General features: G+C 38.0%; 1 protein-coding gene across 2 annotated transcripts in view; it reads right to left on the bottom strand.

Annotated features, from left to right (window-relative positions):
* Pdk (pyruvate dehydrogenase kinase) overlaps positions 1–12289 on the bottom strand; it is a 77450-nt gene extending 65161 nt beyond the window's left edge. For both annotated transcript variants that reach the window (XM_083136694.1, XM_083136712.1), the window contains exon 1: positions 12101–12289. In XM_083136694.1, coding sequence (XP_082992820.1) covers positions 12101–12200 — 100 coding nt within the window. In that variant the 5' untranslated portion in view covers positions 12201–12289. The remainder of the gene's footprint in view (positions 1–12100) is intronic.
* Between the last annotated feature and the right edge of the window lie 798 nt (positions 12290–13087).

The following is a 13087-nucleotide window of genomic DNA, read 5'->3' as shown; positions in this document are numbered from 1 at the left end:
ACATTATTTGTTGTCGGAAAATGTAATAAAAGCGATGCAAAAAAAAAAGTATCATGCCGGCAGACTGAAGCTACTATCCTTTCCTCAATCATCCCTGTAACAACACACATGCATATTTCATCCACACTCTTTAAATGTTTCTGTAGAAAATATTTATTTTTCCAGAGCCGTGCACGGACGGGCAAAACGTTACTATAAAAGAAAATTTGTTCTACGTGCTGTCATGTTTGTTAGGGGTGAGCGGTTCGAATTCGAATAAACAATTATCCAAAATCGAAACCTGGCTGCGTTTATTTGCCCATTCACGTGCCTTCGTGGGGGGTCCAACTCCAGTCCTTACTCCCCTTCTCGCGTATTAACCCAGTCTACACCCGACAGCACCGTCATCGATTTGCTCTGCCTTCTGTGTTGGCTGCAGAGGGTGGGGGGACCTCCGTGGATCAACGACCCTGCACTCAAAATTCGCCGGAACCAGCGTTCAACAGGTTTCATGCGACACACTGCATGCACTACGTACTCCGGGAAAGTTATTCCGGCAAGCAAAGAGTACACGCGCCATTGGTTCTTTGGCAACCTGGCCGCTATTTACCGGGAGAATTACAAAATTGATTGAATTAAAATGTTTGGGTGCGTCGGCACTTTAGGTCGTTTTGCACCCTTCAATGTATACTGGGAAATATCCCCTTATCTAAAATTCTGACTTAAAAATTGTAAACAAGGGGTGTAATATGCCCCTTGAGAAAAAATAAAAGAGAAAGGTTGTAAAGAGTCCTGCAGACGACAAACAAAACATTAAAAAGCAAGAATCAATTAAAAGCTCTCTCACAGACAGTGGAAGAGTCCGGCTCTTCGCAAAAAGCTAAAAACATTGGATAAATCTCGGTCGTCATCTCCCAACAGGGATGACAAACAGTTCGGAAGATTAAGTCTGCCTGAGGAAAGCATATTCTGTACATTCAACAAGAATATGCCGAATACTTAAGACGACGTTGCAAGTACGGCACAACGGAGGGTCCAGTCCTTGCAGTAAAGACGGATGTGTCCGATTCGGAGCCGCCTTAAGATGACTTCTTCTCGGTAGGAGGGACGGGACGAGGAACGTCAGGGACCAGTGACGGGCTTGATACCTTGAAGCTTCAAATGAAATAATAAGCCTTTGTGCGTATCCACTTATTACTTAGTTCCTTTCCTCGACCGGTCCGCATTTTCGGTAACTACATGCCGAGATGGAACCTTTAACGAAAGCCACGGGCGAATCTTTCTACTTCCTTTCCTCTTTCTCTCGGACGATAATTAAATGGTTGAATCAACAACGAAATAAATAAACAACTCCCATCAATCATAAGCAGCGCTTGAAATGGAAAATGTTAGCTGGGGGGTGCTAGCTGTGGCGATGTTATGTGAAAATTCGCTAGCTGGGGGGATTACCATACCCCCCTCCTATCCTCCCTCACTTCGAGCACCGATCATAAGAAATGTATTTCTCGGAAGTTGATGACTTGAAAATTCTCCAAAAAATTATCTTTAAATTATTAAAAATGACCCAAGATTGATTAAAATCATAAACATCATCCATGAAGATGGGATATGAGGAATTTTTTAGCCACGTAGCTGTCTAGATGCTTCTCTTTCTCATGTCTTCCCAGATGAAATAGTGGTAACTCCGTCGCCTTGTAATTAAGGGGTCCCGGGTTCAATATCCGGTACGTACCTGTCTCGCCAGGCAGAAATACATACCTGCTTCTTTATTTTCCCAAACACACAGAATTCCCACCTCATCGTCCCTGTTCCCTTAACTCAACAAATGCTTGAGATGGGAGCGTTAGGAATTGATGGTACGAAACCAGGTACGTAGCCACGGGAGGACTAAGCTAACTTAAATACAGGGTGGCTCAAAAAGTCACTTAACACCCTCGGTACAAGGCCACTGCAGCGCGCAACGTGGAAATGGTGATGACCAATCGTTGCCAGGCCAAGGGGGAACCACATTGACGCCACCCGCGTGGTCGGCGGCCATCAGATGGCCGCCATCTTGAATTCAACTTCAGAATTTTAAATGGGAAGGGGTGATATGATATATCAAATCAGGCTAGAATTTCACGAGAAATGCAATGGTGAAGGTTTTTTTATGTATCTTTAACCAGTAAAAAGTTATGACTGGATTCTTGTACCAATTTGCTCCTTTTCGAGGTGTTAGAAAAATGGCTTCAAATTTGTTTAGCGCATCGGTAATCCATCAAGATCAAAGTGATGTCTATGGAGAGAAGTTCGCATGCCATTGCACAAGATTTTAATCGGATACATCCATGAAGAGCTGCGCATTATGAATGGTTGTCGCGAACAATTACAGTGTGATGCTTCCATTAAATGAAAAGTCCTTCACAGTGACAAGGCTAATGTTTATGTTCATAAGGAAGTTCATAAACAGAATATTCGATGCTTTTTATCTGATAACCCATTTTCGACAGATCAAAGCTGAATGGTTAGTGCTGGTAAGTTAATGGTGTGGCATGCTGTGTGGAACACGATTGGTTAGTCAATTTTTTCATCAACGGAACCTTAAATGCTTAGGGCTACTTGGATTTGTTAAATAAACAGGGTTTTTTCATCCTTGCTTATGGAAGAAGGTACTTTTTACAGAGTATTTTTCAATAGGGAGGAACATCAGAACACTATGGGAACGTTGTGAAGCAGTTTCTGTCCAAAGTTAGTTATCAGATGACAAGGGTCGCATATTTTGTTTATGAACTTCCTTATGGACATGAACGTTAGCCGTGTCACTGTGAACGACTTTTAATTCAATGGAAGCGTCACACTGTAAATTGATCGCGACAACCACTCATAATGTATCCGATTAAAATCGTGTGCAATGGCATGTGAATTTCTCTCCCTAGACATCACTTTGATCTCGATGCATTACCGATGCGCTAAATAAATTTTAAGGCATTTTTCTAGCACCTCAAAAAGGAGCAAATTGGTACAAGAATTCATTCATAACTTTTTACTGGTTAAAGATACATCGAGAAAACCTTCACCACTGCATTTCTCGTGAAATTCTAGCCTGATTTGATATATCATATCACTCCCTTCCCATTTAAAATTCTGAATTTGAATTCAAGATGGCGGACATGAAGATGGCCGCCGACCACGCGGGTGGCGTCAATGTGGTTCCCCCTTGGCCTCATAATGATTGGTCATCACCATTTCTATGTTGCGCGCTGCAGTGGCCTTGTACCGAGGGTGTTAAGTGACTTTTTGAGCCATCCTGTAGTGTATAGTAGTAATTAACTTTACTTCCTTATCAGGATTAAACATCTTGCACAATAATTTATAATGCACTGAGAAATTCATCTTCAGGGCTTCTAGTCCCCTCCTTTTTTACCTTTAGATGGCGACTGCTGATAAGTGATGAGTTCCTCCCGAAATAAAATCCTGAGTACGGGCCTATGCGAAACCCAGTGACTGATTTTCAAAAGGGCAAACTAGAGTGACACGATTGTTTATGCTGGGAGGGGCCGTGGGGTTAAATTGGATACATTATGCGAGTATCAACCAGTACTTTTCTAAAGACTTAATCAGGGCTCGAGGTTGATCATTGCTTTCTTGTGCACAACTTTGGAAACAACCAACCTTCAAAGAGGGGTCAAACAATTAGATTTCCCTTTCCTCTTCTCCAAGAGAACAAATCAAAATGCCTTGGATTTGCATGACTGCCACGAAACGGACACAGCCGTTCAATTACGATACTTCGTCAACATTTAGCTGATTAGTGTGCACAAAATAGATTCACCTCTGTTGCCATGTAACAGAAGCCTTGATAACACAACACACCCGTCACCCAGCCTCCACACACAGCCAATCAACGCGGGAGACCTTGTGAAGCGCCAGCTGCCTACGTGACAGGCCTCCAGCAGCTATCCCGTCTCTCGATCGCTCTCACACGCAAGATGTTCCTCCAGTTCTCTCGAGTTACTCTTTGGGCCATGACAGAACGACAGTGACTTACTTTCTTTCTTGGCTAATCTACAATACTGACGAGAAAAAGTACTAGACAGGGTGCGAAATCCCGGGGGGTGGGGCGGGGGAGGGGGGCAGGGGAAATTCCCCACCAATGATCGTCCTGAAATCCCCCCCACCAAACTTTTCCGGGGGAAAGAGTTTTTCTTCTAACAGCAAACAAACAATTAGTTTTGGAGTCGAATCTGTACTTTACTGGAATAATATCGAGAACATACACACAGAACGGTCAACAAGAGCCATCTCTAAGAACACTGAACCCATCAATCCCCAGAACACAGAAATTAGCTTGATTTGTTATTTCTTCTCCATTTCTCATCGCCTTTCGCCAGCTACTGCAAATTCCCTACGTATATAAATATATTTTTTAAAAAACGTAATAGCATTTAGATGTGATTTTTATGTAGGAAACTATTTTCTTAATGTCTCTTAATTTTTGGCCCTCACCCCTTAGTCACGCAAATCATTATTCATGATCATAGCATTAGTAGTATATTCAAATTTTCAATTTGTAAATGAAAGGACGGTTGATATAATATATTGTATATTTTATAATGTAATTTGATTATTTAATAATTGACACATATTTAATGACTATATATATATATATATAAATAGAGTGGTGTGTGTGTCTGATTCTCCCCCCCCCACCAATCTGCAGTGATTTCGCACCCTGGTACTAGAAGTGGAAATTCCTAGGCGGATGGATCCTGCTTGGTCGAGAACACTGAGAGACGCCAAAATACAGGGATGAACATAATTAGCTGACAGTTTTAACCCTAGTTTACCAGATGTGGAGGGAAGAGGGGGGATCAGGCCCACCACCTCCATTTTTTTTTCAATTTTTCAACTGTGAAAATCTTCTTAAAAAAATGAAAATAAATTTCATTGTTCCCTAGGGTGTTCACAATATTTATGTATTATGCAATGTAAATAGGAGGTAAATTGCACTAGGTGGGCCTATCAAGTTCCATCTTTGAATGTGTGTCATTCGAGACACTAATGCCAGTTAGAATGTACAATTGGTTGGTAATAATGGTAATATTTGTATAATTATTATAAATAATAAACCACCTCTATAAACAAAAAAGCATTAATGAAAAACTATGGTAATATTTGTATAATTATTATAATTAATAAACAACCACCTCTATAAACAAAAAAGCATTAATGAAAAATTATTATGTTTTTTGTGAGTTTTAGTGAATAGTAAAGTATGTGTGTGACACCACAGACAAATACTCTCTGGTGATACGCATGCAAAAATTGGTTATTTCATATTAACGATGATAATTTTTGTAATTATTATAATTAATAAATAACTGCACATATATGTAAAACAAATGAAGCAGTGATTCCAAAACAAAATGATTTCTTGAATTTTAATTTGAACGGCATGGGTAAGCTAGGCTTAAAATAGCAGAACTAAAACTAGAGCATATTATGTAAATGGAATAAATTCTACATTTCTTGGAGATTAATTCACACACCATAACACGCACATAAACTGACACCAACCAAAAATAATGAATTTCAAATGGTCACCTTGTGATGTTACACGGTATTGGAGTATTTTTTTCTGAAGTTTAACGTTACACGTTTCAAGACATCCTTCCCAATACTAGAGCCTCCCAGATGGCGTGGTGGTATCGTCATCGCCTTGTAATCACGGGGTCCCGGGTTCGATGCTTGGTGGAGGTACATAGTGTTTCGGATCCCACTTATACTGTAGGTCCACTCCCGATTAGCCTATCTGTGCATAAAGTGCATTTAAAACAAATCTCTTGCTTCTTTCCAGTGCTCTCAACTGCTCGCCTGAGAAGACTCCAATACTGTGTAGCATTATTAGGTGACCACTTGAAAAACATTATTTTGAAACATCAAGATGTTTATGGAAAGGAAGTAAATCAAATCCAGTTTCTATTTAAATAGTCAACTCAACTCTGAACTTGGCAACAACTCAAGGTATTTTCAATTCAATTTCAATTTTATGATTTGTCATAATAATAATAATAAAAGGTAAAATATGGGTTTTTATTACTGAACGGCAAAATATGAAATCTTACTCTGACCCCCAGTCTCAAAGTGGAAATTTCTAGCTGAGGGGAATGCTTTGCCCAGTTTGGAGAAAGGTGCGGGGATGCTTGTATGGATCAACATGTAGAAAATGCAGCGAGTGAGGCTATGTCTATGTAAATTATTCTAATGGGTAAGGTTTTATAAGAATTTTCTCAACTGAAGAGATAGCATCCCACTTTTAGCATTGCTATATGTATAGCCACCCACTCTTGATACCCTCCCCCAAATTTCCATTAACCCCCCACCCACATATGCAATTTTGTAGAATAGTCTAATTTTCAACACTGCTGACCACAGCACCACAAACTTGATTCACAGATGGCAACACTGTACAGGAATAAAAAGTTACGTATTGTAGCAAATCCCATGTTCCTAGCTCTTACAGTTTACATGCTATACATTTTCTTTATCAGGGAAAGATTTTATGATCACCATCCATATTGGTTACAAAATTCCCTTCATAGCTCAGTTAAAAGCACTAGCAGTTCTGCTTTCAACTGCAATGCTATTACAAGAGTTGCTTTTCCTACAACCATTGAGCGTCTGAAAACAGCCAAGTCAAAATGAAAGAACACACTTCTGGTCGAAAGCAAATTTGCCTGCATTAAATGGTAAACACAGTAACGATAATTGCTTATTGTAAACAGATTGCAAAATGAATCAAAAATATAGGAAGTAGGACAAAAAATTCCCTCCCAGTAGTGGCAAAAGTTGGAAATTTCCAGAAAGAGCTGGCCTGGACTCTGCTGCCTCCTTTCCAAATTACATCACCAGCGTTGAAAACTGCAAAATTATTATCACAATACTTAAAGCAAGTTGTTATACAAATAAATTCAATAAAGGGATTAGTTTTGGACATAAGTTGGAGATAAGGAAAGTAATGAAACTGTGTTCCGAGATCTGCAAAGAGCACAAAAGGTTAATACTATTTTTATTAATATGATGTATTATTTTGCAAACATTATGTACTCAGAAAGTGCTAAAAAATAAAGAAATATGTTTTCTCCCTATCCAATGATCTCTGATGACAAAGATTAATGTCTATATATTCCCATTGGCAAGAACCTATCCAGAATTTTCCATCTTGTAAGGTCAATTTAAAGGGGTGTTAGGAAGATGTGGTTAAATGTTGCCCATGCCGTTTCCTTACTCTCCAGTGAGTAGTGATTTAAGAAATGGGTATAACTTTTCTGTTAGTTTCAGAATTTTTCTGAGTAATATCCACTTTCTACTGTTTGGCTGATATTTAGTTGTGGAAAGAATGTGTGGCAACGCGAGTGTTGTTACTTGTTTGTGATGTGTGTTTACAAAAAAAAACATTACTTTTTAGTTGTAAAGAGGAAGTATTTTACCTTATAAATAAAACTACAGTCAATTTTGAAAGATGTAATATGTTCATTGGGGTTCTATATTTAAACACCTTTAAAAATCCATGTAGAAATTTCACTGAAAAATGCAGGTTCAACCAGGACTCGAACTTGGGCCTCTGACATAATGTGCCATTGCTCTACCAACTGAGCTACCAAGCCAGCCAAGGCATCGCATGATTTTTTGCTGTCGCAGTTTTACCTGTGTTGAATTGTCGGTGCTACCGGAACAAGTTATGTTCCCTTTGAAACACTGTTGACATTGATGTTGCCAACTTTCTCCCAGTGTAGAGATGTAAATTACATTAAGACTTGGCACACACTGGTGGTGTACTATGTAGTAACTTCAGCAAAAAATGCAGGCTTGACCAGGACTCGAACCCGGGCCTCTGACATAATGTGCCATTGCTTTACCAAATGGTGCCCTTTTTACCCTTAACAAAACTGAAATGGGCGATGTAATTGAGGGGTTGGCTGAAAGAAGGGCATAATTCAAGTTACACCATTTATCCGTAAAATGACTCTATATGCTCTCTGTGGACTTTCCTACCGAGCACCACAATATTACGTCGCTACTTGCAATAGGTGCCAAGAGAGAGGAATTCTTAAGTTGTGTCTGTCTTCCATCTATCAGATCTATTGCCTGATGGAAGTGAATACAAGCCCTTCTGGTGCCCAAAACTGAAGGACAGAAAACGGCAATTGTTCACAAGACAGTGACGAATGAATGTTACCATACTATTGTTACAGCATGTTTTACAATGACACTGGGATGGTGTTTATATGTCTGGGATGTTTCAAGTTAAATTGGTAATAAGAAGCTATGTGGGATTATTTAGTTTCAATTCAAACACTCATAGCAATCCAGTAGAAATGAATATATTTGTAAAACAAACATTGTAATCATCTCATTATTGTAGAATAAGCTTGTATCTAGCTTATACAAAAATACAGAAATTTCACAGCATTACAAAATACATTTATTGTTTATCGAACATCTTCTAGTAACCATGGAACTCATTGCAATCACAAGAGAAAGTGTATTCATAAAATTTGTCATTTTCTAGAAAGAGATGCATGATGCAAGTAGTTTTCCGGTAATGGTCCAGATTGTTTTATGATTTCTCCTTGCACAAAGACTAATTATCGTAGAATTTTGGAAATCATTGTCACACGAAATTTGAATCTTCCTTAAAGTAATGAGCACTGTTTGGACTAAAAAAGGTTATTTATGTTGAAAAAAACAACTTGAAAATTACCTTATGCACTTCTCATGGACAAGATACTCTTAGTCGACAAGTGACAGTAAATATCGTAGAAGCGTGGGAATGAATGTAGAAGTAAATCAGAACCTTAGTAGAATGCATTTAGGGACTTTATTTTAATGCTAAGGGAACCAAACCTAACCTAACCACGAAAGCATATATTGAACGGAACCTTAAGTAATCACTAGAACTCCGCAGCATGTGTTAACAGACGTATATCGAAATCAAACCATGTAAAAATTGCATTCGTAGCATCATGAAATCACAATAAAACAAAAGGAACTTGGGCCAATTTAAATTGTATTACATTTAATGTAATTAGGCCTTCATTTAGTATATACATGTATAACTTTAATGGAGTGAAAGCTTGATTTCCTCTTCTAGTTTCAATAATGTCACATTTATGATCATTTTCAATGCATTGATAAAATGCATGTGCACACACACACACACTGCACTAACACTCATTAATTATTTTGACTATTGCAAAATATGAAAACATTCAATATTCATACATGTGCAAGTAAAGAGCAATGCATATTTTTAGCACATTTGATAATTTTTGAAATAAGTATTTGGTAACACTTTCATATAGAGGAAACATATTTCTTACTTTTTACATAACAAAGTACTTACACAAATAATTTGCTTTAGCATTGTTGAAGTTCGGGAATGTAGTTTTGATCCATTTTAATGCGAAATCATGTGTTTATCTGTGAAAATATCTCTCCGACAAGTTATTGCTGCTGCCGCCATTTGCTTTTTGCATGTGAGCACAATGTGCCGTGTGTTACATGACGTAACCCCCCGAAAGTGTTTCAAACCTCGCCGTGTTTTCACTATAACCTGACTTGTCGAGTATTTCTATTTTTTTATTATTTTTTTAAACTATGCTTGCCTAACCTAACCGATCCTAAAATTACAGGAAATGGTTTGTGGGGCTAACGTGAATGGTTTGCGAGGTATTAGCATAATTTCAAATCCGGGCATGAAATTAGGTATTTTTCGGTGACGAACGATGAACCAGTATGCTATCGCCATAATGTGTGTTATAGAATCGAAATAACGAAGAACAGTAAGTACTCGTAAATGTAAGAAATAGACATTATTTTCGTTAGAAATTCATTATTACACCTAAAGAAATGTTCCGCAATGCAGAATAATACGTTAGCAATGTAAAAAAATGTGAAATAAATTATTTATAGGTGTTTCACCTATACGAAAGAAGTACCCAACTTTACTTCCTGGCTATCACAGCTGTTGTGAGTTGCTAACCGAAGTTGGAGACAAATGGGGTACAAATTAAAAAATGAAACCTTCGAGCAGCTGCATCAATTACGCAAAAGATGCTGCTACAGGGAAATTATACAAATGTTAAATATGTGTAAAAGAGTACAGCAGCCGACAAAATAAAGCATTATGAAAAGACAGACAGGTTAGATTTCACACCTTATAAAAGCTGACCAGTAGGCAAAGAGGTGAATGATCTGTTACACGAAAATTCAGGGGGGGGGGGTGAGTGCTCCGAACCCTACAGCGCAATGTGGAGCATAGTTTGCAACTTCTGTACATCTCAGCTGTCTGCCCAGGAAAATGAGCTATTAAATGGGAAGTGTCCAAGGAAAATTCTACATTAGTGTTAACAAAGGGCAGAAAGACTGTACTCTCCTGGGTGGAGGGGGGACAATGGGGCAAGGACGAAAACAGGACGACATGTTATTCTTGTGGATGAGAGTAAGATTAATATTTATAGATATTAAGCAGGAATTAATGCATTGAGAGGGCAATAGGGGTGATTGTCCCTCCCAACTGCCAGGTTTTTGGATTTATTATTATGCCTAATATTTTTGAAAACTCACATGTTCTGTTCTTTTATCACTAAGTTTTACGTTTAAGATGATGTTTTATTAAGTTTGATTTATGATTTAAGCCCACTTTCTGCTAATATAGACTAATTTAACTGGACCTACGGTTTTAATTTTGGATCCAAAGCACTGTGCAATATGCCTCAAAAGGGAGTTGAACAAAAGACCCTTTGAGAGAATAGGATTTTGTTTTCTTTGTTTATTCACTTTACTCCTCATATGAGGATGCATACCATCATCTGGTGTGAGGGAACAAGGAACATCGCCTGGCAATTCTGAACGGATATTTGCACAGTAGCGTTGAAAAACTAGGAATCAGGAATAATTTGACATTCTATCAAGACAATGATCCAAAGCACAGATAGAATTTGATGAGGGAGTGTCTGCTTGCTCTGTAACTGTGCTAGGGTTATGGAAATGCCACCCCAGCTTCCTGATATGAAACTCATTAAACATTTATGGCAACATATTTGATAAAGGTGCCAGGAAAACACCAATTAAGTCGAAAGCTGATTTACAAGGAGATAACAGGATGAATGGAGAAATATTTGGTGTTACTTCACCACACACACACACAGTAAGTTTCACGAAAGGGTGACTGAAGGAAGCTATTAGCTATTTCTCTTAAATAAAATACTCAAGGTGTACGAATGCTCTCCCTCTATGTCTTTAAGGCAACTGCCCTTTTTAGAATTCAAAAGAAAAGTACAAAAAATATTAACCGATAACTGTATATATAGGGTAGAAGAATTCTTTGAAATTAATTGTATTAGGTAAAATAGTTATGATTGTAAAACAATAATGTTAACAACTAAATTTATGTAAGTGGTGTTACGTTTCTAAAATGCTTTTTGGATTTTTTTTTGTAAGATCTATAGATACTTTATATGTATATTTCTGACGATTGTAATACATATGATGTTCTCACATGTTTCTACAATAAAAATTATTATTATTATTAATACTAAAATGGCTGTGATCAAGAAGAACGCTGTTAGTTTCCATTAACCAACTTGAAATAAAAATGTAAACAAAAACAAATAAAGCCCTTGTTTCAACTCGCAACAATATCGAATATCTGCTACAATTTGAATGAAACACGATTTTCTTCCTGTGATGGTTCGATTGATGGATTGATTTACTTTATTTTACTTCGCGTTTTGTGCCTCTTGGCAATTTGCGAAGATGGGGATGAGTGATGAAATTGATGAATGGACATTTAAAAACAACCAAGCCCGAGCAGGATTCTCACCACGGACCCTTCCTGTGATGGTTCGAATAAGTCATGTTTTGGACATAAGTTATGAAAAAAAAAATCGAAACGCAAAGGGAACTAATGTCAAAATCCATGTTGGCATTTGTAATGTTACCAGTCGAATATCAAATCCTTAGATACGATCACGAAACATATCAGCATTTATTTATAATACAAACACTAGAACACTACGAAGAAAAAAAGATCACAGCAGACGAAAACAAACAAGACGCAGGAAGTAATGTCACTCACCAAAATCGATGAATTGTTTGATAGAAAGGGGCGACGGATTGAATTGAGAATAAAAGTCCAACATCTTCGTAACTGCCTTCATAACCTGTGTAATCTTCATGTCGGGGCTTTCAGTAAAACTTCAAATAGAGCACGAACGAATTCAAAACACCCAACTTCGAACATCAACCCTTCTATTCTCACTTCTGTATCCACACTGTATAAAAAGTAGTAGCAGTCAAGGGCTTATAAACAGAGATGTGTCACTTGATCATGACTCTACCATATTCTTGATAGGTGTTTAGCCAGTAAAAATCACAAGGCAACCAAAGTTACCCTACGCTTTTGATCGGCAATTGTTCTCTCATTTAAATACATGGAAAATTTGATGCCGAACGTGCTGATATTACATTAAATTGCAAGTTTAATATCATCTTAACCTCAGAAATGATGTCTGAATATGATAGTTGAATAATCAGTGCTGTAAGAGTGCCACGTTCTTTTTCTGCTGGAAACTCAAAAAAGATGCGCGTGGCAGTAGACTCGGTCATGCTATGTATGCAATTACGTCTGTAACACATACTGTGAAGTTATAGCGATTAATTTCACAAAAATGTTATAAGGTTAGGTCCCCTAGCATTCTTCTAATAATAAACCTTCTCTCGTAGTTAGGTTAGGTTCTGTTAGCATTAAAATAATATCGCTAAATGGTTTCTAAAGAAAAAGGTTCTAAATTATAGATCGACCACAAGGAAAAAAACCTTGGGACGAGAAGTCCCCGCGCAACTTTCCCTTCTTCCCTCCACCTCGGGCCATAAACAAACATGGTCAACTCTCCCCCTCCCTTACTCGCGGGGCTACGGTGCACAGGACTCGCGGGTCTGCGCAGGTTGTTTTGCTCGTGGTTCCACTATACCTGTACATTCATTCCCACTAATCATAAACTTGCATTTCTTTCGTCTCAATCTGTCTTAAGATTTGTAACATCTTCTTAGCAGACGAATTACG

This window comes from Lepisma saccharinum, chromosome 1 (genome assembly GCF_977018435.1).
Source record: "Lepisma saccharinum chromosome 1, izLepSacc3.1, whole genome shotgun sequence".
In the NCBI taxonomy this organism is placed as follows: domain Eukaryota; kingdom Metazoa; phylum Arthropoda; class Insecta; order Zygentoma; family Lepismatidae; genus Lepisma; species Lepisma saccharinum.
This window is presented reverse-complemented; position numbering and strand designations above follow the sequence as displayed.